We start from the raw sequence: 27,930 nt of genomic DNA, 5'->3' as shown, positions 1-27,930 counted from the left end.
ATCACTCATTTTCTGAAAATTATTCATAGTTATGTAATTTGCAGTTCACGCAATAATTCCTTAAGAGACATCCAGAGGATGATGGACACTGTCTTGTTAATACACATTGCTCTTCTCCAAATAGATATTCCTTAGGCCGAGTAAAATAATGGGCAAATAATGAAACATTAATAGAGTAAGCACACCAGTTTTCACTTCACTTGCTTTGGTGGATAAATTCTTGGCTTACAACTTAATTGTCCTAAAGTTCACCTCATTTCCTGTCAAAGTTTAGTTGTGTTGCAGAGCTGGCAGAAAGGAAGGACCAGTTGTGCCTCAGGCACAGTGCAAAACTTCATCCATGTGGGCACAGATTTGATATGCAATCCTCTAGTGATAATCCTGGGTTAACCAGCCTCTTATTACTTGCTCCCTCTGCGTCATGCCAAACTGTTGCCACATTATGAACCTTATCAAAGAATTAATGTGATTGCCACTTTCCCATGTGTTATTTTTTGTAATAGTTCATCACGGAGCCCCAAGAACAGCTGGGTTGATACAGTTTGCATAAGTGTGAGGGTGGGATGATTTCCAAGAATGGAACTCCTTGAGAAACATCCCATGGCTACCTAAAGCTCAAATTACCCACAAATCTAACATGATTTATCAAGTGATGTCATTGCATGTGGTTCTGTCTGTTGACTTCAAGTAGAGTGGTAACTTCTGCAGGAGTATAGGAGGAACTAATGAGAAAGGGTCATATGGTAAATTATTGCAGCAACATTTGCACAAAGATGATCATTTTAATTTTGGCCCATTTAAGTTTTTAGGTGAATCTTAATAAATTATGGATGTAGGCTGCACCAGCCAATGGAGCAACAGAAATTAGTGGGCTTTTTCTTGTTTATGTGCAAACTGACAAAAGGCCCCACATCAATGCTTTCCTAATGTTACAACTTGTTAAAAAGCAGAGCTAAGTAAGTGGGTAAAATGGTAACTCACAGTTTGAGGAGCCAGTAGGAAGATAGATGCACCTTGACCAAAAAAACAACTTGAGGAAGGGAAGATAAAACCCCCATGCATTACAAATTTTGGGTCTTGGCTCTACAAGATTTCAGTATCTAGAATCCTGTTAGCAGTGCCAGTGGCAAGTTTGATTCATACTGGACACCTTAGGTGAATGAAGATGCTCCAACACAACAGAAATGCACCTGAGAATACTTCATTAAAAAAAAACAAACTAGTTAACTATTCAAAATACAGTTAATTTGGAAATTTTATTTAATAATCTGGTCCTAGAAAATATCAAGACAGTGTCGAGATCATGTTTTCTTTCTGGGAGTTAGGTCTGCTGGGTCAGTGCCAGTTCCATTTCTCAAGGTCTCTTACATCATCCTATAAAGTCTATCTCTTGCTAACTGGAACATGCTGAATGTGATGACATTGCTTAAAAATATTCAATTATATTCAATATAAATCATGTTAGGGATTTTGCTGTCCCCACTTAGCACTGTAGGATCTTCTTGACCCTGATGTTCTGCCATTTGGTTGGTTTTACTTAATGACTCTTTCCTTTGCTACAGCATTGTACAGGTCCCTGGAGTGCCTCCACTCCTTCATTTGGTTTGATAACCCAGTAAAAAATAAGACCAGCCACGCTTTCCAGAGAGCAAAGAAACTGAGGATTTCATCAGAGAAGGTGCAGAAGTACGGGATATGGCTGCTGAGGTACTGGTATGTGGCCCAGGTGTGCCAGCTCCCTCTCTGAGCAGTGATGTGGCACGCACATGCTCTCAAGGTGCTGGTATAGGTTATGTAGGCTTGCTACCAGGAAAGTGTCCATACATTTTCACTTCAGATTGAATATTTCTTGCCTGTGGGCTTTCGTGCATATTGACAGTAAGATTTTTCTCTGAGGGTGACAGAGGTTTTGGATAGACACAGTGCCTGTGTGGGAATGAGATGATTTATAACAGACCAATATAAACTAACAACAAAGTCATGCATGGACACGCTCTGCACATATCAAAGCACATTTGTCTTTTATTGCATTAATTTTATGACATTACAAACAGAACAATAATAAGAAATTTGTATTTCATAAGCCTCTCATAAATTAAGCAATTTTAATACATGCTGTCTATGACTAAGATTATGTGTACATTGACACTTTCACAAGTTGGTTCAGGTTATCTTTTTCCACACATCTAAGTTCTTTGTTAACATATTAAACAGAATTTAAGATCTGCAAGAAAAAAATCTACTTTACATGGCCACTTCAATACAATCCAAAAGGGTATGTGTTTGTTATATTAGGAGCTTGTGAAAGAAAAAAGTAACCTGCATCCATTTTCTTTTTGAAGTTTTGCTTAATCTTGCAGTGAGGCAGACCCTGCTTGTATTGATACTGTAAAAACATGAAGGATATCTAGATGCCTTTTTTATTTAAGGCTTCTTAATTTTTGAATGTTTGGAGAGGTTTTAGCCTTTTATACCAGTTACACATGTTGAATCTTATTGAGGGAGCTTTCATCAGAAGTTTTAAGTAATTATTATGCTGTTAGTTTTGATAAATTAGTTTGAAGGAAAGTACTCTTCATCAGAATCTGAAGTACTTGGTACCTTTGATATACATCTATTAGCCATATGTCAAGAGATAGTCAAAGAGAATAAAAAGTCAAAGAGATTTTGATTTTGTAATGTGTTGTTCCTTAGAGAGAGGTAAAGCAGTTGTTTCTTGGCTTTCTCTTTCATGTGCCTTCACTTCCCTGTCATCTGTACCTTTGTCCCAGTGACCTCTGCGACTGCTCATGTGAGGTGAGAAGCCTCTTCTTAATGTGGCTTTCACTGTCAGTAGTATTTCTGGTTTAAAGATCCAGTAATGCCAGACTTATCTCATATAATACTGTTCATAGTGCAGGTTTTTTCTAAGAGGGGCCAAAGCAGAAGTGCAAAGGAGAAATACTTTCAATGTATTTTTTTGCTTTTTATGCTCTAATTAAATTAGTTAAAAATAATTGACTAACTCTTCTGATTACATTTGGGTTAAAATGAAATTCTACTGGTTTGGGGTTGAACTTTCTGAATTTTATTGGTTTACTGCTAATATTTCTGGTTGTGTCTATTTAAAAATTACCACCCCATCTAAGGGCAATACGGGAACATTTCTGTCACTAACCGTTTCAGCAGTAATTTTAGGTGCCGTTCCCTCTGTAAAGCAAACTGATGGCACCAGTGGATTGCCGCAGCCCATGACTTTGTGTAACTATGTGTGATTTGTTCATTGATACTCAGTGCCTTCAGTGACAAATCCCAGGAGGAAACATACCTCTTTTAGTGTAAGGAGAACTTGGGTCAGACACTGATCACGGCGGTCAGCACCGCACCGTGGGCATCTGTCCCAGCGGCGCTCGCTGAATTCAGCCTTTTAGAAAAGCCCGTAACATTTGGTGCTTAACTAAAAGCCTTTTTTTTAAGTGCATGTGGTGGATTGATGTAAAGATGGCACAGACGAAACGCGGCGCGTTGCTTTCGTGTTCCTGCCGCGTCCGCGGGACCCCGGGGCCGAGGGGCCGGCCCCGGTGGCGGTGAGGGCGCGGCGGGCGGGCGGCGCTGCCGGGCCGGCCGCTCGCGGCCCGCGCCCATCGGCCCGGCAGCGCCGCCCCCGGCGGGCTCGCCGCGCTCAGTGCGCGCTCCGCGCCGGGCCGCGCGGGCCATGCCGTGCGGGCAGCCCGACAGCGGGGCCGCCCCGGCGCGCTACGTGCTGGGGGTGGACGTGGGCAGCACGGTGGTGAAGTGCCACGTCTACGACCGGGCGGCCGCTGTCAGGGGCTCCAGCTCCAGGAAGGTGAGTGCGGGCGGGTTGCGGAGCGCGGGCCGGGCCGGGCCGAGCGGCGAGAGCAGCCGGGGGCAGCACCTGCCTGGGGAGCCGGGCGGGGCCGAGCGTGCTCTCCCTGCCCCAGCGGGCCCCCAGAGGCTGCGGGGTTGCCCGTCGGGGCTCGGCGTGGCCGGCGCTCGCAGGCTCTCGGCCAGCTCGGCTGGTCCCAGTGCGCGGCATCCCCCAAGCCAGGGCGGACAGGAGCGGCTCCGGCTCCCGGGGGGTGAAAGGAAACCCACAGGCCCGCTCCCCGCCGGGACCACCGGAGCGCTCACCCCCTCCCACCCTTCCCGATAACCTTACCTTCGGTCACCTATCGACTAATCTCTGTCTGAACAAAACCACTTTAGTTAGCAGGGCATAGCGGAGATTTACGTAGGATTTACGGTTACTCGCGTCCCATCATCTAACAGCCCTCTGTGAAAAAGTGTCAGCTTTAGAACATGAATTTCAGGCTGCTTTTGGTTTGTACAGCTTGTGATTTTAAGATTAAGGCAATCTCCAGAATTAACTGTTTTTACTGTTACCTATTGCAATGAAACCCTTGCAGTAAGGAAAAGTATAAGAAATCTGATGGATTTTGGAGATGGAAGGGGCTGCCCTGGATAGAGCTGACCCTCCCCGACACTGAAAGCTCGTCTGGCAGGTGATCCCTGCCCTGCTGTGCTGCCACTGAGAAGCTCAGAGGCATCGACGTCTGAATTAAGCAATGCAGCAGAAACGACTTTCTGAGACACCTGCTTCCTTCCTCAAAGAGGTTTTACAGGTTCCTTTATTCCAAGAGGTTTGGACTTCCTTATTTCAAGGGGTGTGAGCTTCTTTATTCCCCCGGAACAAAGGAGTTCTTCTACAGGTCACACACCCATGTTGAGCAATGTTTTAAAAGTCGCACTGTTGTTTCTACTTTTACAGAAGATTCACTAAATGAAGAACAAAACAAAACAACCCAAATTCAAATATATTTACTGATTTCTAGGGATCATAATAAAGCTATTTGTGTTTCCCGAACAGGTAGAATCACTTTATCCTCATCCTGGATGGGTTGAATTAGATCCTGAAGTGCTGTGGAGTCAATTTATTGGTGTAATAAAAGAGGCTGTACAAGGTAAGGGCTTAAATTTTGAGAAATTATTTATTTAAAAAATTAGTGAAGTTAGTTACTTGGATAATAAAACCATTTCTTAGCTAGTACTGAAAATCATCACTGGGCACAGGACTACAACATGCTTTAAGGCCTATTCAATCATTATGTAAATAAAGGTTCTTCAATCACCTTTTTCCTTTAATAGGGGCCAGATTAGTATTGAAGTAGAAGCAATGTGAATACTTGATTTATGCATCAGTACCAGCACTTTGTTGCTCCAGCTTTTTGTATATGCATCCTTCCCCAGTGTCTGTTCCTCCAGATGCCTCTGTGCAGGAACAGAGAGCAGCCTTGTTCCCCTTCCAGTGCCCCATTGTTCTACCACCACTTTGTATGTGTGAGTGAGAATGAATGCAGGATGCTGCAGAGCTGGGCTCATTTGATTGCAACCTGATATTCCTCATTTTCCCATTCAAACTTTAAGTGGCTCTTACTATCCTATTCCCATATTTATGTTCTTTTCTATTTGTACTTTAGCCTAAAAATTCCTAGTGCTCCACACACTGAATACATACAACTCCCTTTTCTGACAAACCTCTCATGGGTTTTTCCCCCCACTTTTCTGGATGCTGCTCTAACTTAGCTCTTACTCTCTACAACTCTCACAGCTTTCAGATTAATCTACCTCTAGTGTTCTGCCATCTATCCTGGATCACCTATGCCACGTTGATGCTGTGAACCTGTCAGCTGGGCCCCAGCTTGCCCTGCCACAGTGCCCCATCCTCCTTGGCCTGTGTGTGCACATTGCACTCTTTCATTCAATTCATTCAGTTCCTCATGTTCAGCCCTTCTTGCTTGGTCTCCAGTGTTGCTCTGCCTTCAAACATGGCTCATGGCAAAACTGCTTGTCCCTTCCCTTGGAAGGCTGCCTAAGGAACAGGGAAAGTAAATATCACCAGGTGTAAGATGAAGCTGATTATTTTGGGCTCTTGGTTTGTTTTGTCAGCAGCCACAACTGTTTGGTCATGAGAAAAGCAATGCCACCTAAACCCCCAAAGACCTTACTGTCTTCCTTCATTTCCATTCTGTGGGACAAGTCAGGAAGCAAGACTTTTCAGCTAGTTTTAAAAAGGGAAGATTTCCTTGTGGCCAAGCTGCACACATTGTTGGCAAGTCATTTTTAAGTGGGTGTGTAAGCATAGCTCACAGTGCTGTCGTTTTTTACAGAGTTGTTTCTAGTCTAGTGCAGCTTCCTGAGTCAAATCACTGTCCGGTTATTTATGCCAGCAGAGCTTCACCAATGTTTATGCTGACGCAAGAGAGGGTGTGGTAGCAGGGGCAGGAATGACTGTCTGCAAGCAGAAGGAACACAGTGACACTTGGGTTTGCTGGGCTTGCGGAGCTAAATGTCATTCCATGCACGTGTGGATGAGATGCTGTAGTTCAGTACTACCTAAAGGTGGAAGCTTCTGGCTGCACGGTCTGTCTCTTACTGTGCTCCTCCATCCAAAAGACAGAGTAACTGAAAAATATCCATGTTTATCTTTAGGTTTGTTTTTGTCTGTAGTGGAAGTTAGCTCCACTTACATAGGTGTCTGGAGAGCACGATAGTTGACACGGGGAAAGTGGCAGGACCATGCAGATTGTGGGAAGGGGTAACGCATGTCAGTAGTCCTTAGTGAGCTGTGGAAGTACTTGAAAGCTGTGGCTTTGTCTGAAAAAGAAAGAGCTGTTCCCAGGCCACCCACTCCCAGGTCCTCCTCCCGTACCCTCCTGCTACCAGCAGCACTTGTGCAGGCAGGTGGAGCAGGTTGCCTTTCGAAAGCACTGGTTTAACTTTCAGCTGATTGAGGAATTGATAGCACTGCTGGCAGGAATGCAAGGACCCAGTGTAAGGGGAGGTGCAGAAGCACACATAGAGTTGGGTAGCACAGGATATGCCCTTTCTCTGTGAAACCCCTTCTGTAATTGTCACTGAGAGGGTGCTGGGTGTAGAGTCTGCACAACATGCTCACACAAATGAGCAACTTTGCATGTACAAATTAACATGAGAACACGTATGAGCAAGACCTACTTAACCTGTGATTTGTTCAAGGAGCTGGATTGAGAGCCCTTCAGAGTAACAGTACTTAGGACAGGGTGGGTAATCTGTCATTTAAGTGGAAATTTTTTTATGTGTATTTTCTTAATGTCATTTTGCTTCTGTAAGTATGTCTGGAGGTAATTAGCAAGCTGACCAGAATTGCTTTGAAAATGGCTATGGACATATTTAAGTATTTACACTTACATTAGAAAAAGTGTTCTGTAACAGTTATTTAAAGGTAAGATTTAACAGCAAAATTGATGTATATCCAAATGCACATTTTTGTACTATTGACTTTAAAGTATACATTGTTGCATTCAGCGCTACCTGATTTAAGCATATTCTTTCTTAGGAATTTTGAAACATTGCTTAAGAAATATTTAAAGTGAGACGTCATTATCAAAGTGATGCAAAAAGTTATGGTGTATTCATACTAATCTATTTACTGCCTGCAGGATTATTATAGTTTTGTTTCTTTATAGAAATTCTTTCCCTAAGTCTGTGAAGATACTTCCCTTAGTGCTTTTGTTCACATTTATCCATGTGAAATACACATTTTAATTGATTACGTGGACATACATAATCTGTCTGCCTGTCTCTGGGATTGTTCGTATAAATTATCAGCAGGCCTTTCAGAGGGTGGAAAGGGTCCATGTGCCACAACTGCTTTTGCAAAATACATAGGTTTGTTCATCTGCTTTGGAATCAGTTGTCTCACTCAGCGCTCTCTAATGTTTCTCTGCTCTTAACACTCAGTTGAACAATTTGTAGAGATTTATATTCTCACAAACTATTATTTTCCTAAGTATTCCATAGATTTTATAGTTATATTGGGGAAGTTATATTTTTGTTTGCTTCTCCAAATAAATGCTTGTTTTTTGATTGTGATTTATTTTTGATTTTTAGCTGCAGGACTTCACATGAGGCAAATTGCTGGTCTTGGCATTTCCACCCAAAGAGGAACTTTCATTACATGGCACAAGTATGTATGTTGTGTGTTCTTTAAAATGAATTTGTATTCATAGACTGGATGGAAAAAGGCTGTAGAAGTTTTGAACTCAAAAGTAAAAATTGTCAAGTCACTCATCTTCTCTTGTGTTTGCACAGCCACACCTTAGTGCAGTTCAGAACAGATCCTGAGTGTGTGGCCTTTTTGTTCTTTATACATTAGAAGAGATGAATACATATATATTTTTTAGTTCTGGTGAGAAGTCTGACACTCCAAACGTCTGTGTGCTGATTTAGTAACTCCTCAAATCCACCAGGAGGATAAGCAGTTATTATAGGACTAACCTAGTGTTTATTGTCCTGATTGGAAATGGTGAATAATGTTGAATGTTTTGGGCAATTTGTGTTCTCTAGTTTTAATTGTTGAAATACTGTTTTTCAGGAGGACAGGGAAACCCTTTCATAATTTCATAAGTTGGCAAGACTTAAGAAGTGCTGAACTTGTGAATTCCTGGAATAACTCCCTTCTGCTGAAGGTAAAACTGTGCTAGTCTGGATAATGCTTGGATATATTAGACCTGTTTATCTTTTATAACAAGTGAGGGCAATATACAGAATACTGCAAGTGTCCTGTTCACATGGTGATGTGATGTGCTGAGGCCATCATTTAACTGAGCAATAAACATTTAAGGGAGTAATATTAGCATGGAAGATAGTTTCAAGAAAAAAGGTTCAGTACTGGTAGCCTGAAGTAATTATTACAGGAGAAGATACCTATAGGTCTAAGGCTCATTTTGTTACTTTTTAATCTATTACCTTAAAACGTTGCATGTTGACTCCACTACAGCGTAGATTGTGGATGTAGGTAGGTCTGGGTTGGAAGTAGTTTGGGCTTTTGGTTTCTTGGTTTGTTTTTTTTCATGTACCCTTTGCTTATATTATCTATAAGAGGTACATTTTATGCTGTTTGTGGCTTGTGCTTCATACCTTTAGAAGAGAAAGATTTGCTCTAAGTGCAAAAACAGAAGTTACTTTTCCTCTAAGTGAAAACTAACCATCACAGTCACAATAAGAAATTAAATTATTTGGTTTACCAGTTACTTATTTTGTGAAAACTTGATTAGTGATTAAATTTTGGTAAATCTAGTAAGTCATAATGAGCCTGCCAACTGTAAGAGAACTTCCATTGGAATAACAGCGTGTAATGCTGTCAGCCACATCATGCATTGATTGTACTCACAGAGGTGACCAGTGTTGGCAATACAGAGCAGTGGCTGTCAATGGTCCAGCAGAAGGTGCTAAAGCAGCTTTGCTTAGTGCAGCTGCTCTTTCCTGTGGTGTGTGTTGCAGGAAAGCTGTCTGTTGATATGAAGATCCTTACATAATCCTGCTCAAGGATCCTCTAAAGGAGTTTTAGCTTTCTGAATCTGATCTCATGTCAGCAGCTTTCATCTGTGTTGTCATCCTTTAAAGGTATTTGATCAGTAACCTTTAAAGGGCAAGATTAAAAATTAAGTAACTGTTTTCTTTTGAAACAGGTAATCCATGTTATTTTTACAGTGCTTCATTTCTTGACTGGGAGTGATCGATATTTGGCACCCAGTTTTCTTACTTTTTCAACTCATCAAGCTTCTATGAAATTGTCATGGGTTTTTAAAAACATACATGAGGTAAGCTGGAGAGGGAAAAGCAATAGGTTTCTTAAGTCATAATGATGGCTTGTGACTTGGAGGTGTTCGGGGCCAGGCTGGATGGGGCTTTGAGTGACCTGGTGTAGTGGAAGGTGTCCCTGCTCATGACTGTGGAGCTGGAACCCTTTAAGGTTCCTTTGATTCCAGGCCATTCCGTGATTCTGTGACTATTGGCAGTAATTGCTTCAGTTTTGTTTTGCTCATTCTTCTCAGAAGAACCAGAAAGGATTTTTTTCTGTGTTAATGTTCAAAGCCTGTCTACCTAAACAGTAACTTATATTTGTACAAAGTTTTCCTCTCATTCAGGAAATGTGTCATAATTAAAAGTTTTCTTCATACATAAGCAACATAATCATCTTATTTCATTTGATACATTTATACAGTTAGTGATTGTACTTTGTTTTAAAGCTGTTTGCCCTCTGGTTTTGCATGATGATTTTATTTATTTCCAATGGGACCTCTTACCTTTCCATACTGCATTATGCCAGTGTTTTGCAGTTTCACAAATACTACCATGGTGCACAATTCATTTTGCATTTTTCTGAATTGGAAAATGCATGTAGAATAAGTTGTGCTGGATTAATCTAGTGGACTAATGAGCCCTGAGCTATGTATTGTTATATTCATTGCTCTAATACTCACCATGCAGGACTTTGTTTTCTTTATCTACCACTCTTTCACCACTGCTATAACTGTGACTGTAAATTTCTTTTCATAAGGCTATGATGCCCTTACAGTAGAGGATTACTTGCTTTTCTTTCCCTTTCCTTAGCAACAGCTGTAAGACAGTGTTCTTATTTTCTTCTAGGAGCATGAAGTTGAAGGATAATATTAGTTAAATAGCAAACTTAGTTTTTTTGAAGAAAAATTTACAATAAGGAACTTATTATCTGAGAACATTATGATTAATCATTAAGACAGTAACAAATCAATAAATACGCTTCTCTTATTGTACCCAGTTGTAAATACTTTTTTTTTTCATGTATTTTTTCCCAGGCTGAAGAAGCTGCCAAAAAAAACAACTGCTGCTTTGGAACAGTTGACACATGGTTATTGTATAGATTGACTAAAGGTGAACATTACAGTTCCTCTTAAATATCAGTAAAACACACTGGAATCTAAGAAATTATGTTCATTACTTGTCATTTATCTATCCTATAATTCAGATACTTTTTTTGCAATTTGTGATTTTGTATATTTGATAAAAAATGGTAATGTATTTACTGTTACAAAAAGAACTTCTGAATAAATTATTCTTTGGGCCTGCCTGGAAGGGATATATTTATTCAGTGTAATCTAAATGTATAAGATTTAAAGAGGACTAACAGAGTTAATTGGTGTTGATTGAAGAAAAGTACCTGTGAAAGCAAAAGAACAAAGAATTGTTACAAATGTGGAAGAATTACAAGTTTCAGTCCTGATGACTAATGCCTGAGGGGTCAGATTATGCTTGTGATGCAGTTGTTGTGATGCTGTTGTCTGTTCTAGACAGGTTCATAAGAGGAAATAGAGTAATTAATCTGTGCACAGCATAGTGAGCAGCAGGTAAAATCTCTGTGCTGATTTTATCATTGTGATTTTGCTCATACACACTTGATTTATATTTCATGGGAGTCAGTGAGATGCTTAAAGAAAACTCTTAAAATATTTGAGTGTCTAAAAATCTTTGTTCTTTCTTTTCATGCTAGGTTCTGTGTATGCTACAGATTACTCAAATGCCAGTTCTACAGGCATTTTTGAACCCTTTACGGTATGTCCTGCTCCCAAAGAATGTTGTTGCTACTTATTGTGCTTCTCAGACAGATACTAATGTTTTTACTTTTTCCATTTCATTTCAGAAATGCTGGAATCCCACTTTGTGTAATCTACTTTCTATTCCAGTGTCTATTTATCCATCAGTGAGAGACACAAGGTAACTAGGAAGGCATAATTAAAAGAATATTATAACTGTTAAATTAATTGCTAAATTAATTATGATTAATTAAGAAATACTAAATATTCTGCACAGGCCAAATAATACACATGAGCACAAAAATAATTTTATATGCAGTTTACCTTATATTAAAAGTATAGAAAATGCAAAACTTTTTTACTGTGTTTCTTAAAGTGATAGTTATAATGTTTTCTTTAAAATAAGTCAGTAGCATTACCTTTTATGTGTGATCCAGACCCAGGCTGTATGTACCTAGATTTCATTTTAACAAAAAGGTCATTTTCATGTGATTCGTTTTAAGCTTCAACTTTGGATCAACTGACTCTGAAATATTTGGGGTACCTATTCCAATAATGGCAATGGTAAGTGAAAATATTTTCTTAAATCTTTGTGTTTATACTCTATTTGGTTTTGATTTAGTACTTGCTTCTTTCATTAGTATTCTCTATTTATTCTATGTGACTTAACTACAATAGAATTGATTGTTGAATTTTTCTCCAAAAACCCAGTCTACAACCTTAAGCAGAAGGAGGAGAAAGGAACAAGAAGGGATTTCTAGATGTTGAGGTCCACTAAGGTTGTGTGACCAAATTATTAAGTACTTAATGTAGGACTCTAAGCTCTGGTAACGTGTGTTTGGCTTAAAATCAGTTGTTCTGTATAAAGTTATGCAAGAGTCCATTCTGGCTTGACTTCAGTAACACCAAACAACTGTAAGAGTATTTGATAATAGATCCACTTGTGGTACCTTTTATGCCTTATTTATTTTTCACTAAAAATAAGTGTCAAATAACATGTGCTTTCCTCAGGAGTTAGAATTTGGATAAAGTGATGATTTGGAGCAAAATCTGCTTGAATTGAGCTAAATGAAAAAACTGTCTCCTAGCTAACCTGAATTTGTCTTGATTTAAAGTACTGTGGACTAAATCTAGATGTAAATTTACTATTTCACCAATGCAAAAATGTAAGTAAATAATAACCATAATATAATAACCATAATCATGGTTGAAAAATAGAGCATGGAGTAATTTGGTACAGGAGGAGTATCAAGGAAAAAGGAAGACAAGACCTCAAAGCTTCAACTTTCGACGTGGAGAGAAATGAATTCAGGCCAAGCTATTCTGTTCTGCTCCCTGAGATTGTAAATGCCTCCCTTATCCTTGTTAAATATTAACCACAAAATACTTATTTTGTTTCCATAATCTTTTTCACTGTTGCAAGGAGTACTACAGACACTTCACATTGTGAAGCCTGGTGTAATTTGATGCCAGTGATCAGTCTGACTGTTATAATGGCCTGCAAATGCTTAAGAAATTGTAAATGAATCCTCTCAGAATGCTCAGTTCCTGAATGGTTACTTGTGTTCAGAAATCCAGAGTGTTTACAGAGATATTTTCAAACTCAGCGTGGCAGGTTGGTAGTCAGTAGCTGACTTGTCCCATTATTTTTGTTGGATTGACAGGTAGCTGATCAGCAGTCAGCTATGTTTGGAGAATGCTGCTTTCACCCAGGAGATGTTAAACTGACAATGGGAACAGGTGGCTTCTGGAATGTGAATACTGGAGAGCATCTCTTTGCATCACGGGGAAGTAAGACAGTGAAATTTTGGTTTTAGGGGATTTTATTCTTTCAGCTGTTCCTTGATAGCTGTTACTGCTGAGGGTACACAAAAGAATAGAACAGGGCTGTGCTTTTCCTTCTGTCTGTTAGTGTAGAAAAACAACTTGGTAGTTCTTTCAGAGGAAAAGACTGTGGAAAATTTTAATTAGCAATGTAAATTTTGGTTATGCTAAAGTAACCTTCTCAGGAAGATAATTTAATTAGCATCATTAGTAGTTATATCTGCTACCAGCACCCCTCCTGTTTTGTTTTTTTTTTTCCTTCACCTGTTCTTCATAGCAGTGTTACACAGGATAGGAGAAAAAAGGGATTGGTCCTCTGGCTTCTCATGTCAAAATATTGCAGTGAATCACTGCAAGCTGCTCCCCTTGAGCCCTTATGCATTGAAGCACCTGCAATAATGCAGGGTTAGAAGTTGTAAATTGTCTTGTAAAATGGGCTCTCCTGTGTGTTTCTAGTGTTTAAAACTTTGTCATTCTGAACATCTGTGGTCTGTCAAGTAATTTGTCAGAGATAGCTATTTGTCAAGAGAGCAAACACTGAAGATGACACAGTCTCGCTCTGTCTGATATTTTTAAAGAGTTACTAATTTCAGGATGTCTACTGCTTAAAATGGAGCGGGGCTGGGAAGGAGGACAGCAGTGTGATAAAGAGAATTTTACCAGCTCAAGTCTTGAAGGACCTTGGCAAATACTTGAGATGTGTCAGAACTGAATAGCATAGACATTGAATTCCCTATGAATGCAAATGCTTTTTACGCTAATTAATTATGTCGTTATTATGATATTTTCATTTAGGAAATACTGTATATGTAGTTCGTTAAAATGTAATAGCAAAAAACACACTGTAAAGTTTTTCAATTTAGGTATTGTAGTCTGATAGGAGTTAAAATCTTCTAAGGCAGTGCTGTGAAACTTTTACTGCTTTAGGCTGTTACTTTTGTTAAAATTATTTTCCCTATGTTCTTTAGCTGTCATGGGGTATGGTTAGTGGGACAAGTTAAGTGCCTGGCTTTCTTAGTGCTCTGGGCATGAAATGTAGTGTGTTCAATCTTTAAAGCTGACATATGTATTTAAGACTGCAAGATGAATCCCTGCAGCATCCTTGTGCAAGCTGTTCATTAGCTGCTGTTCTAGTTTCTGCTCTACTTTTAGCTCCTACATATAACAGTTAAAAAAAAAAAGGGAAAACGAAAGTAGTTCCTTCAAGAGCAGCCCATCTCACAATTCATTGATGGAATCATGTTGTATAGGTTTAAAGCTACCTCTGGTAGTCTGAAGCTTCTTAATATCTCTGGTCATGCCAAGTGTCATGGGGATCCCTTCCCTAGAGGTAGGATTATGTTACACTGCTAGAATCTCTGGTGTAAGCATCTTTAGGGAAGCCACGTGATAGATGGATGTCTCTGTCCCTAATTAGCTGTTCTTTTTAAGGATCTTTGTCTTGATTAATTTTTTGGGCTTATTTTCTTTGTGAATCTACCTTTGGTAAAAAATAAAGATTTCAAGGGACACCTGCATGGAAGATTTGGAGTTATATATGTTAACATTCCCCTTTCAAGAGACAAATACAGATATTAATCAGTGCTGGCTTATATTGTAAGCACCAGAGTGCTCCTAGTACTAACACAAGTTTCTGCTATTGCACTGGTACTCCCATGCAACTGATTTGCACACAGGCAAACAAACTGGAGATGATTCTATGAGGAACATATATATCAGCAAAGTCACTTTGAGAAAGCAGAGAGAGCCCCTAGATCCTTCTGGTGCGTTTCTGGTCCTTGTAAAGGTACACTGGGACTTGTTTACCTTTGTTGCATTACCCATGATCTCTGAATCCTCAGCTGGGCTCCAGAAAGTACAGGCACTTTGTTCACTCCAAGAGTTACTGTGCTGGATTGGGTGGGGTTGTTACAGTGACTACTGTCTACTTGGGTTCTTATCTAGTGACCTGAAAAGCCATTTCTCTAGCTGAAGTGCAGGTAAAAGTTGTTTTCTTTTTAGCTTTCTGTGTGAGGAAGCATTGCATATTAAACAGGGAATTAAAAAGTACGTCACTTTCATCCTCTTCTGTGAATAAGATCTGTGCTCTAAGTTTGTGTTACTTTTTTTGTGTGTATATGTCTGTTTCAGTTTTATATTTCCCATTCATGCTTTATGTTTTGAGGAAAAGCACTCTGCCTTTTAGAAACCCTTTAGGTATGCACAATCTTTTATGTAAAAAACAAAAGTAGGCACAGATGGATCTTCAGTTTAAAGGTGTTTTTTGGTAATTTGATAGCAATTTTTTTAGGTTAACTTTGGTCTAACAACCTGTTGCTCAGTTCTCTTGCTATCCCATCACTAAAGTTTTAAACAACACATTTAACCTCTACCAGTGAGGACTTTAGTTGGAATTCTACAAAGGAATTGATATTTTTTAGGTGGGTTTATTGTGAGAAATGTTTGTATATGTTTTTCTGGAAACAATTATTTTAACTGAATGTTTTGTTTCATGGAAAATAATTAAGGTCTTTATCCACTGATTGGCTGGAAGATTGGGGAAGAAGTTGTTTATTTAACTGAAGGCTCTATATCGGACGTCGGCACTGCCATAAAATGGGCTCTGGATATAGGTAACTTCTTTCATTTTATAGAGAGTGAATTATGTAACTTTAAGAAGCTGTTTTGTGGGTTCATAGGTGTGTCACTAGGTCTGATTTTATTATTCATAACTGAAGGAAGGTAATCTTCATGCTTTGGACAGCAGAAATGCACAGTCCTTTAAGTAGGCACTCTGCTGAGGGTGCTTGCTGCAGGGAGTTTAGTTTGCACAATCATCTTCTCTTCAGTCTCTGCTTCAGGCCATCCTGTCTAACTAACTAACTTTTATTTTCATAAAACATTTTACTCCTCACTTGCTTTTGAGAGGTCTTGAGCTGTACATCTCATAACTAATAACAGGTTTGATTTATATGAAGATAACATGAAGAATTTTGCAAGTAACTGTTGCTTCACATGGAAGTAATGTATCTTTTGGCTGTTGTTATTGTTTTGTAATAAAAGGTTTTGCATTCCAGTTTAATGACAGACTAAAGAAATACTACCTCTGTCGTAGCTGATGTTCAAACCTACTGATTGTTCATAGGACAACTGTTCTCAGTATTCTAATTAGAACTTGAAAATTTACTTGGCTTACTTAGAAATTGAGTACATTCTTTACTAGGATGAGAAAAAAGTGATTAATATCTCAAAACTTTGGACTGTCTGGGGAGGATTTTCCTCAAGTGTAACTCACCACAAAATTCCACATTTCTTGAAGCTGTCAGTTTTAGGTGCATGTGTACATCTATATGCCTGGTATGGATCCCTAAGGGTTAAGTATGACCCAGATTGGTCCTCACATCTTCATCCAGCATATGACTAAGCCTAGAGAGTAACAGCTACTAGGCTTTGGAGGAAATTACTCAGTTCAGTACACAGCTCAGTGCTGCAGTCTCAAGTGTCAGTGCTACATATGTAAGCTTGCTACTTCAGATTCCAAAATTAAAATGGGTAATTATCCATATGGAACTTATCTATACTTAAAATAGGTATCATTGGTATATGCAGAAATATAAAAGATTTTTAGGTAGTCAGTAGTGAAATGATCATGACCTACTGTTGCTACCATAGGAAAAAAAAGGGGGGGAGTTTTAGAGATGGGATAAATAAAAGGCAAGCTGCTTTAAACTCTGTAACTAGTAAGGCCTTTATTTCTGAAAGTATTGTTGCAGAGAAGTAGAATTGAGAAACTTTTATCAGCTTTAGAGAACAGAAAAACTTTAGCTCTACAGAAAGAACTGGGCCAAAACACAAGGTAAGCTAATGGCCTCAGTAAGGGTGGTGAGGCTCAGTATGGATGAAGATGAGACACAGTGTGGAAGGTTTGGAAATAGTAATTTTTGCAGCAAGGCAAACTTAGTTTAGTGGACTTCTTTTAGTGGAATCCTATAACTTGTAAGAATTTTTAAGAAGTAGTAGTATGTGGAATTTCATCATGAAGTCAGTCTTATTTAATTTTTGATCTTCTGTCCTGGCATAGAGGTACTACATGTTTAATTCAGTAGTAGCAAAGACAACAAGAAGGAAAAAAATTGTGGTTTAGGTTTGTTAGTCTGAACACAGTTGAATCCATCATTTTCCCACAAATTCATAAAGGTTACAAAGGTAAATTGAAACTCCTGATACATTTACCACAGTGGACTTTTCAAAGGTAAGTTGAGCTAGATTAAACTAGTTTACCTTTAATAGGAAAATTCACCTTTTTAGACCAGAAAAAGCAGTATCATGTACAGAAGACTTCTAGTCTTCTGTAAAATCATGTTTTGTGGCCACATAAGGACATCATTAGTTAGAACTGTGGAAGAGGGATGTTAGTACAAGAAGTGCATGTGGGTGAAGAACAAGCTAAAAAGCAGTTTCTGTAAAGTTATGAAAGGAGTCATCTGACTGGACAGAGAATAAAAGCAGTGTCTATCCAAGAGGCATTATTGTGATGAGAGGTGCTGTATTACCTTTTGTGTCACTTGTAAAGATAGTAAGAGTGCTGATAAAATATGGGTATTAAGGATATTCTCTGTACTTATGTGGTTGGACTGACAGTAACAACATGGGGAGAAAAAATATGTTCTATGATTCTAAGGTTTTATCACTCTTAGGTGCCACTATCATTTTTAATTCCCATTTATGTCTTGAAGATTAAAAGGCTGCAGCACAGTAAATAGGACAGGATCCTTTCAAGTTTAGCCTTCATCTGAATAGTTTGGGATTATTGATGTGACCGATGGACATGAAATAGAGAAGAGATTGTCTCCCTTAGAACATGCAGTTTGAAAATACTAAAAAAGGAGTAGTGTGACTCTAGATGTTTTTCTCTTAGTGAGACAAAATGAAGAAATTGAAGGAAATAATAACTTCCTACAACCTGTGTATCTTTACAGAACTTTTCACCAACGTAGATGAAACTGCAAAAATGGCACAGAGTACTGCTGATTCTCAAGGTGTTTGTTTCATTCCAGGTTTTCAGGTAAAAATATTATTAATAAAATCAAGATTATATTTTATTAACCCAATTAAAAATTAGGCTTTACATTTTTAAAGGTAATAATTTACATCTTATCACAGTATTTATTATGTACTGTTGAGGTGGTTATTGTCTGTTGCTCATGGCAATACATGAAGGCCATTGTCATATCAGAGTAATTAAATGCCATTCCTCCCCTTGAGAAAATCAGTGATGGGCAGGTAGACTAAATTATTTTCCTCTGGTAGCACAGGCAGTGCCTGCAGAGACACAAACCAATGTCACAGCTTCTTTGCTATGATGGGCAGAGCTTTCATTGAGACAATCTAATCACTGTCCTAAAATAATTTATTTTATTCTGCCTTTTTTCAAGGTGTAGGTTGTAACTCATCAGAATATTTAGAAGTATCTAAATATTAGCAAGATTGCAAGTCCTGGCATTATGAAAAGCAAAGGTAATACTTGCCCACTACTCCTGGGAATGATCAAACTCAGTATAATAGACTTCTCTCTCAGAAGTCTTAGTAATTGTTTGGCTTCAGTGATACGAGCTCATCTCTCGATGTGTTGCTAAAAGTCTGAGTTAACCATACTCAGTCTGATCATTCCCAGGACTAGTGTTTTTTTATGAAGAAGCTTGACATCTTACCCTTACCTTTGTCCAAATTCTGTATGCTAATGGAACAAAGCAAAGAAGAATTTAATTTCTTCTCCAGATAGCCCAGCTTCCTTCAGTGTCACTGATAACAGGCTGTAGCATACATCCATATAAAGTATTATTGTTCTTTTCATATTACTTTTGAGGGTCAATTCATTTTTTTTCAGGAGTTCAGGAGGGGGGTGTGTGAAATCTTGTTAGAGAACAGCAATATCAGCAATATGAGTGTGCTCTGTCCTAGACAATTGGTATACATTTTAAATGTATTTTAAAGGGAAATTGTATGGATTAGTCTTTTTTAGTTTGTCTGATTTGGAGAAAGTCACTTTTGCTGTTGAAAGAAGCAATTTAAACTGCTGAATAAGCTAAAATAACACTATATACCTCTTACATATTGTTCTCAATTTTCTTCTTTCACTTATGCTGCCTGTAATTGTCGTAAGTTATTTTTTTCTTACTCTTTAACTTCTTTTACAAAAGCCTACAAATACTGTTCCCTGAACTAATGGTGACATCTTTTCTGCAGGTTTCTGGGGATGACCCATATTTATGTGCCTCTTTCATGGGGCTGAAACCTTCCACTAACAGAAACCATCTTGTTCGAGCTATATTGGAATCTGTAGCTTTCAGGTACTGCATGCTAAATTATCTGGCTTGCATTTTCTTATGTAGAGATCTGAAGCCTTCTCCCATTAAATGAAATGGTTTCAGGAAAATGTCAAAACTTTAAGGCTTCAGATATTCCCCTTACAGAATAGCTGGATAAATTCCAGTTAGCACTGTTGGCCTACTTTCCTCACTCTAAGCCACTTGTTACGTCAATGATTGCATCTCTAAGAAACCTATCAGTAACTTTCAGTGGGAAAAATGAACCTTCTACAGTACTTGCTGTAGAGTGGGTCATGATTTAGCCACACTTTGCCTTTGTAACAGTGACAAAGACCAAACATCAGTTTCACTGGGTTTGGGTTTTTCATTTACCCATTCTAGAAACTTTACAGCTATTGCAGCCATTCTAACAGAACCGAGGTCTTTCTTGCCTTCGATTTATTTTCTGACTATGTAGATACTGAAAATACTTTATGGAATATGTAATGATTAATTCAGCTCAATATTTTTTTAAAGAAACAAACTGCTTTATGATATTATTGTGAAGAAGGTGCACATTCCTCTTCAAACTATTCGGTAAGTTCCCTGTAACTCTTAAATTAGATATATGAGAGTTTGATTTTAAACAGGTTTGAGCTTTATTATACATTTTCTTTTACTGTAAAAATTCTGCTGTTTAGAAGTAGATGATTTCCAAGTCAAATGTTAATGTAACTGAAGCAGCAGTATAGTCTACCTACAGTTATTGGCATTGGTGATTGTTAGTGTGGAAGTAATGAACTACTCTAATTATTGGAACACAATTTAAAAAGAAGGCATATCCATGTTTTCAGGTAGCACTAGAGTGCATATAGCAATGCACAAAGGTCATTCTACCCTTTGTCATTCTTTCATACTGACATTTTCTGTGTTGGGTCTTTCACAGACAATTGTTTGAAGACATTGGTTAAAACTGGTTCTATTTAGGAGAGAAAGAGGGAGATTAGTTTTAGAATTCAATTGTTAAGACATCTGTTTTGCTTTAGTCTTTGAAGAGCCATATGGAATTTAGTGAGGTAACTGTAATCCCTAGAATATGCTTGCACAACATTTAGCTGAATCAAACAATGCTGGAAGAGCACATTTCACATTTTGATAGGGACTTTCTCTGAGTACACCAGTTGTCATAAGCTCCAGCCCTCTGAGGCTCAGAAAGTTCTGCAACAAAATTCCTCCCTCGGACAGCCAGGGGTCAGCATGGCACTGCTGTCAGGAGCAGAGGTGAGCATTCCCATCCCTCCTGTGCCTCTGCAAAGGAAGAACAGACTGGCAGGCATGTCAGAATCAGACTATCAGTGGGGGAAAATAGTGAGAATACAGAAGTGGGAGGAGGTAAAAGTTTCTGCTTTCCATCACATACTGGGAGAGAGTAGGCAAAGGGGAAGAAACAGCCAGGGGTAGGGGTTTAATGAAAGATGTAAAGTACCAGAACTTTGATTACTTAGGAAGCTTTTTAACATAGGAAATGTGAAAAGTCACATTAAAAGTGCAAACTCTTAAAAAACTCTTAAAATATGGAAAGTATAGAAATACAGCCTAGGGAGCATTAGAATACTGATTCCATTTACATTGCAATATAAACCTTTTATTGTATGCTCATGTTATTTTTTTATTCATGGATATAAAATTATAGTTTTATACAGTGTCTGTATTACTTAACTAAAATCAGTAGCAATTCAGCTTGTGGATTAAATATTAAAACATAATGAGACACACTCAGTAGGGTTGCAAACTGCTCTACCATCTTTACATCTGCACATCTTTTGCATCTGTCAGTTACCGTTGTTTTTTTTGTTGTTGTTTTTATCCTATAAATTTATTCATTCCTTTTTAAGCTGCTTTCCTGTATTCCTTGTTCCTTCCTGGTCTCTGGGCATTGTTTTCATTAGTCCTCAATGGGTTCTTATTATTTCTCTTTGCTTGTCTCAACACCATCAAGGAAAGCACAGAGCAAGAGCCCTAAGCTTTAGCCCACATCCTACATCTAGTGAGTTTTATTACCTAAGGCTTTCTATAGCAATAAACACTAGAGGTCTTCTCTGCACCACATTTGATAGAACAGCAGCTCCATACACGGCTGGTATTAGGGTACAAGGGCATAATGAACCTTCTAGGACATTTCAATGGTTGCCTTTTGTTAGAGTTATTTTGTTTGCAAGATGTTTGCAGATGATTTAAGATCAGCACTGATAAGTTCTCATTTTCTCCATTAAAGTTTTCTCAAATTAGGAAAATAGACAGATGGAAGCCTCATTCTGAACTTCCTGTTAAAAAGAGGCAACTCTGAAGGCATTCTAGCTAACTAATACAAAGATTTGGTATTAAGGAAAACGGTACTTCCCCAGATCTGAGAACATGTGAAAGGGGTTTGTTTGGTGTAATGGTTTTGACTGTTGTCATATTGTGCTGATAAATTTGTAAAGGTTCTGTTATAAAACCTAATATTTCAGCCAAGAGGATGTATAGTTTTAAAAGACAGAACTTTCAGAGCTTTTGATAGTGTCCTGTGTCCCTGTCTGCCTACCATTCCTCTCCAAGTTTTTCTAAACTATTTTTTTCTTCTTTTTTTGTTTTTTTGGCACCTTGTTCTGTCCTCTAAATTTACCCATAAAGTGGAAATGCATTTGTGCATGAGTGACAGGAAGATTTATGCATAAGTGTGAAATACCAAACGTTGTTTTCTGAAATGCTGGCAATAAGCACTTAACACATTTTTTTAACTACTTCTTTCCTTCTCCCCATAGAGCTGATGGAGGTGTCAGTAATAATAGTTTTGTCATGCAGATGACATCAGATTTAATTAATAAGAAAATAGAAAAACCTGCAAATGCGGAAATGTCTAGTCTTGGTGCAGCTTTTCTAGCAGGCCTTGCTTCAGGTACGTAGACATTAAAAAGGCTTTATTTTCCCCTTTGTAATGCATATTGTAAATACAGTAGAAAAGAGATCAGACAAAAAGAAGGCATAACTTCAAGTAATTGTGACCCTTCCCTCTAAAGGATTACTTTAGCCATTTTTGTGGGAATCTAAGATAAATAGATAAATAGTGTTTATGTTTCTCTGTAAAGTACCATTAGAAGGATTTATTAGTAGAGAAGAAAGGTGAGCCCTGTCTTTGCTGCCTCCCCTTCCTTGAGTCAGACATTCCATGTCCATTCCCATACTGGTGCTGCCTTAGTGCTGCTGGCTGGGGATGGACCATGTGGCCAGGGAGCCACCGTGCTTACCTGCAGCTCTGTCACTCCCACTGAGGCTGGGTCCTGTGCTCTGTGAACACAGCCTTTATCCTTTGAGGCTTTCACAGAAATGGAAGTACAAATTAATTATTAACAGGAAAACCAGCTCTAGTCATACAGAATTGTTTCATATTGTTAACAAGACTGAAAGCTATAAATGGTTGATGGTTTTGTTTAATGTGCACCTACAAAACATGTTTTTGTTGAAGTGTTTTGATATGTAAATAACACAAATGAAGGCAAAAATTATATGCTTGGGTAAGACTTATTTAGCAATTAAAAGTGCCAGCCCTTGACAGACAAGAAGGATTTAATAACATAAATTGATAGGAATCTGTAACACCAGCTGTTTCTTGCTATTGATACAATTTTTAAGACAGTAGGAAAGCAGCTAAGTCTTGGTTTCTGTGGCCCTTCTTTGTTGAGAAAGACCTGCAACCAAAAGCATTTTGTTTGAAACCTAAGGGAACTTCAGTGTACCAGAGCTGTTCCTTGGAAACCGTCCCAGTTAAGCAGATGCGCTGTTGTCAGGATTCCAAACAAGTGGATCCTATTGGAAAGGATTTTCACAATATTAAAAATATGCTTCCCTCTGAAAAAGTTGATGGTAGAGTAAAAAGAAAAGCTGTCATTATTTCTTACTGTGTTTCTGCTTTGGATCTCTTGGAAATAGAATAAAACAACTCAAAAATAACGTAGTTGGGCTGGAAAATGAATTTTCTGTTTATAGGATTTTGGACAGACAAAAAACAACTCAAGAAGCTAAGGCGAATAGAAGCAGTGTTTGAGCCCCAAAAGGATTCAGAGGAATACAGACCTGCTATGGATGCATGGCTGCAAGCAATGAAACACTCACCACACTGGTAGAAATTTGTGTTTAATTTTAGAAGAATTAAGACGGTTTAATTAATATTTTATAATGTATTGGCATTAACAGGGCAGTAAAAAGCCATAACTGGAATTTGTGATGGTGTATTATAAGTTGTGTGGTATTTCAGTTCCCCCCCTGCTGCTGGATTACTTACCATAGTGTAATGAACCTTCCCATCATCCCTGTGGCAGCTGTGGTCCAGCTGCAGCATTTGTGTCCCTTCAGTGACCTCCTTTGGGTGGCCCAGCTGCTCAAATCCTACCATGTACTGCCCATGGCTGTTTTAACTGTGATGGGTTTTTCACTGAGCAACTAGCCTCCCTCTGGATCTTTAAAATCTTGCGTATGTTCACCATCAAGGAAGGGTAAAAGAACATTTACTCCCCTAGGCATTGCTACAAAACAAAATGATTGTTGGGGCTGGGTTATGATGAATTCAATTGCTTACAAAGACATTGTTTTGGTAGTAGCCTGTTACCACCTTTTAGTTGACACTAGGCACTGTGATCACATTACTTGTGCACTAGATCAAGATGAAATACAAAAGCAAATAGGCTTTCAGCACTCCATTTAAAAAAAAACAGGATTTTTTTGTAGCTGATACTTTGTAGCTAGCTTGTAGCTCAATTTAAAAAAAAATTTATAAAGACTAAAAGCAATCTTATCTGGAGTGGCCAGCACAGATACATTACAACTAATTCAGGTATGCTGTCTAACTTGTAAATATCTGTACTGTTAGTATCTTCAAGGCCATTTTAAAATCCTATTATTATTAGCTAAAAGGGAGTAAAAAGTTTATTTTTGAAGCTATAAATTACTTTTGTATTTTTAAACAAATAAAATATAATTAAATGTGTAGTTAATTATTCTTATATAATTGCTTATTTCTAATGTTAAATTATTGTAATTTTCTCAGGATTATGTGTAAATCAGCTTCCAAAATGTAAAATGATTAAACATTTTAATTTCAGAATAATACAAAGTTCAAGCTGTGGGTGATTTATATTCCATAGATACTGGAGGAAAAACTTTTTATAGATTTAAGATCATTGAAAGAGAACTGAAGAACTATAATTCATTTTTCTTGTGCTGATACACAGAAGGTCAAATCATACACCATTTCCTTGATTTCCTTTAATCATGTACCCTGAGTTGGAGCATCTCCTCTAGCTGTGTTCAGCCTCCATCTCATTTACTTGTCAGCCTTAGCTTAACCTGCCATTTTCCTTGTTCTTCTGTTATATTCTGCCCTTCAACCTTTGCTACATCTTGGCAATTTTCTTTTCTCCGGGTATCTTTCCAATTCTCCTTAACCTTCTTTAATGTGAGTCCTTAAATGAGGCACAGAAGGAAGTGTGTCTGCTGATTTCTAGTAATATGCCAGGCTGTAGTGCCAAGACTCCAATAGTAAGTCCTTCAAAGAGATTCCCTCCATTCCTCCTTCTGCTGTAAGGTAAGATTCTGCAGTTACAGGATATGTGAAACAACTACTTTGCTTTAACACCTGTATTCAGCTTGGGATTTTCTTCTGTCATCACAAAGTCACTGCTAAAGAAAATGCTCATTAGCAAGAAGGTTCTTTCTCCAAGGCCAAGCAGAAGGACTTTAACTCTGGTATTCTGGGCAGAAGTTTGTGCCTCAGTCACTGTTACTCTGCATTTTGTTCTCACTGAGGGGGTTTAGTTCCATCAACATCTGCCTGGGTATAATGTCCCCCTATTGCCCTTTTGTTGAAGGCTCCTTAACTTAGGTTCTCTTGATAGCCTGGAGGTTTTGCTGGGCTGAGCAGGCAGTGTTGCAGTGCTCCCAGAGCTCTAACAGGAGTTGAACCTGATTCTGTTCAAATCACTCTGCAACTCTGCACCATCTGCCTGATACTCCACCTGTAGTGGTGGTAGTTTTCACCCTAGCAATGGTACAGCTAGAGACAGAAAAGATAGCCAAGACATTATATAGTCCTCTTGCCCCAAGTGGTATCCTAGAGGACACACTCTGGATAGCCATTTTACCATTGTCACTGTTTATTTGAAGCTGGAATTTTAGCTGATTTCCTTTCACTAGCCTCAAATCTATGGCAGAGAAACTTCACTACAAGTAAGGATGAGAAAAGGCCTTAGTGTATTTACCAGCGGAACCTTTCAAATGGCCTGCAGAGTTGCGAGTTCTCTTGTGGAGAGGTTCAAAGTAGGGAATAAGGCTCTGAAACAGAAGGGTGCCTGAAAATCTCCCAGGATGGACCAACCTTTGGAGATCAGAGCATGTGCCACAGCTTGTGACATGAAGTTGCCCAAAGACTGAGCAGACAAACTGACATTTTGAAGAAATTTGATTACTGATCAACACCTCTTTTGCTTATGTTTTACAAGAAAATTTGATTTTATCTTCCCAGGAAATCCTTAATGTGATGTTATCTGAAAGTGGTACCTGATAATTGATTTGAAATTAGCTTTAGATACATTTTTACAGGTGCTGTGCATCTCAATTTTTGCTGCACAGAAGGGCATTAAAACCATTTTGGAACCTCACTCATACTAACTTTTATTTAAAATATGACAGCTTTTGCTGCTTTTTGCTTGTATTTAATTTTTTTGTCTCTTTTTTGTCTTTTTCTCTTGGAAAGTATATGCAATTTTACATTTTTTATCAACTGAGTTTGATAGTAAAGGTAACAATACAAAATTACAGATATTAACTAGGTTGCAGTTCTGTAATTTTAAGATACTCAGTTGAAATTTAATGTTGTACTTGGAATTGGACAGCAGTGCAGCTCATTGGCATGTGAAGATTGGCAATACAGTTGAGATGTGTTAATGATCTCTGGGCATTCTGCCTTCACAGATCCCACCGTGCTGATAGTAGATAATGTCATATCAGTTTGGCAGTTGTACAATTCATAACATATAGTCCTAGTAAATATGTGGGGACTATGGCATGAAAAATGATGCCTCATAATAATCCCTCTATTGTTGGAGGAATCTTGCTACTATTGTTGTATATCAAGAGAAAGGGCAGATGAAAGTCTTCAGATAGTTGAAAATACTGAGCAGCTGTATTAATTTGGTTACATAGCTAAAAAAAAGATCAAGTCAGATGTGTTAAAAAACTTACTGTAATAACCAAGTTTTGAGTAGTCTTCTTTTAAGCAGTATTTTCTGCTCTACTCTAACAGCTAATTTTATGTAAAATTAATTTAGTTGCTCTCATTTGTTTTTAACAAGAGTGTTTAGACTTGCTTTCCTGTCAGGAGAAAGTAAAAAAAGCAAAATACCGAGTTGCTGAAAGCTTGCTACCTTCTACTGGCATAATCTCTGTAGCAAGGTCCTTCAACTAGTCCCACTATTTCCAGGATCAGGGCACAGCACAAAAGGCTCACCAGTTGAAGAGAAAGAGGGAAGAACCCTTTCCTGCTAGTCAATGGGATTGTGTTATTTTCTGAGCTAAAGAGTGCAAAGAAGTGAGCCCCTCTTGAAACAAAGAGGTGTGACAGTCCTGCAGGTGAGTTGGGAATATGGCAGTGCTCTGCCCCAGAAGTTGGGAGTGTGTTAGTTTAAGGCTTTATGGGGAGTCAGGGCAGGTTGAGGAGGAGAAAAGGGGTGGTGGTGGAGGGGGAACCTGTTTTGGGTTAATGTTCATGCAGGTTATCACAGCAAGGGCTGTGGACTGGCAGGAAAGCAGTAAAACTAGCAGATACTGAGAAGTGATGTATTATGAAAGGGGAAAGAGGTGGCATCTAGGAGGGATCTGACTTGATCTGACTGGCCAGGGGGAGCAAGGTGGTGTTCTGAGGCTGGGACACCGATGGGTTATGGAGGGACACACGAGAGCTTCCTGCAGGGCAGGTGTAGCTGCTCAACCCACCTTAGCATGTCTCAAAAACCCTATTCTAAGGGTTTTTCTTTTTTCAGTGCAGCCTTCATTCTGGGGTAAAATTTGGGATTTGTTAAAGTTCTGAAGGACTGTGTATTGTTTTAGAATGTTACATAAGTAGCATACTTACACTCAAGCAAGTTGGTCATTGTTTCACCACCTTCAAACTTAATAGTGTCTTTGTGTATACATATATGTCTAGATGTGTGTATATAGACTCTCTCCTTGGGGGTTAAAATGGCTATTTTTCATGTTGATACTCAGTTCCAGTATCTCACTTCAGCTCATCAGTGTTTCTTGCAAAAAAAGTAAATAAACCAACGAACCAAAAAGAGATCTATGAAGCCAAAGTGTCTTTATTAAGGCTGGGTTCAAGAATTTCTTTAGCTGTG

The 27,930-nt window shown here is 38.5% G+C and overlaps 1 protein-coding gene across 7 annotated transcripts; it reads left to right on the top strand.

The window, feature by feature from the left end:
* The first annotated feature begins 25 nt into the window (after positions 1-25).
* GK5 (glycerol kinase 5) lies at positions 26-27,874 on the top strand. 7 transcript variants are annotated; one of them, XM_085587148.1, is made up of 17 exons: positions 26-1,707; positions 2,772-2,796; positions 4,868-4,961; positions 7,930-8,005; positions 8,414-8,507; positions 9,510-9,641; positions 10,659-10,734; positions 11,351-11,412; positions 11,501-11,574; positions 11,897-11,957; positions 13,058-13,184; positions 15,725-15,829; positions 18,176-18,261; positions 19,443-19,546; positions 20,042-20,101; positions 22,309-22,442; positions 23,531-27,874. In XM_085587148.1, the coding sequence occupies exons 1-17, from the start codon at positions 1,541-1,543 to the stop codon at positions 23,665-23,667; spliced, it is 1,614 nt and encodes a 537-aa protein (XP_085443274.1). In that variant the 5' UTR covers positions 26-1,540; the 3' UTR covers positions 23,668-27,874. The 7 variants fall into 7 exon arrangements, with proteins under 7 accessions (XP_085443274.1, XP_085443273.1, XP_085443275.1 ...); XM_085587147.1 differs by having other exon boundaries at positions 26-1,713; XM_085587149.1 differs by lacking the exon at positions 23,531-27,874 and adding an exon at positions 23,266-23,498 and having other exon boundaries at positions 26-1,713.
* Positions 27,875-27,930: the final 56 nt, after the last annotated feature.

This window comes from Lonchura striata, chromosome 9 (assembly GCF_050655825.1).
Source record: "Lonchura striata isolate lonStrDom1 chromosome 9, ASM5065582v1, whole genome shotgun sequence".
Lineage (NCBI taxonomy): Eukaryota > Metazoa > Chordata > Aves > Passeriformes > Estrildidae > Lonchura > Lonchura striata.
Note: the sequence above shows the minus strand (reverse complement) of the source record. Positions and strands in the feature narration are given on the sequence as shown.

Bases quoted from the DNA above. Each gene is read 5' to 3' on its own strand.
- GK5 (XM_085587147.1), top strand. From the start codon at position 1,541: ATGACTCTTTCCTTTGCTACAGCATTGTACAGGTCCCTGGAGTGCCTC. The intron at 11,575-11,896 runs GTAACTAGGAAG...ATTCGTTTTAAG, and splicing joins CCATCAGTGAGAGACACAAG to CTTCAACTTTGGATCAACTG. The intron at 13,185-15,724 runs GTAAGACAGTGA...AAAATAATTAAG, and splicing joins TCTCTTTGCATCACGGGGAA to GTCTTTATCCACTGATTGGC.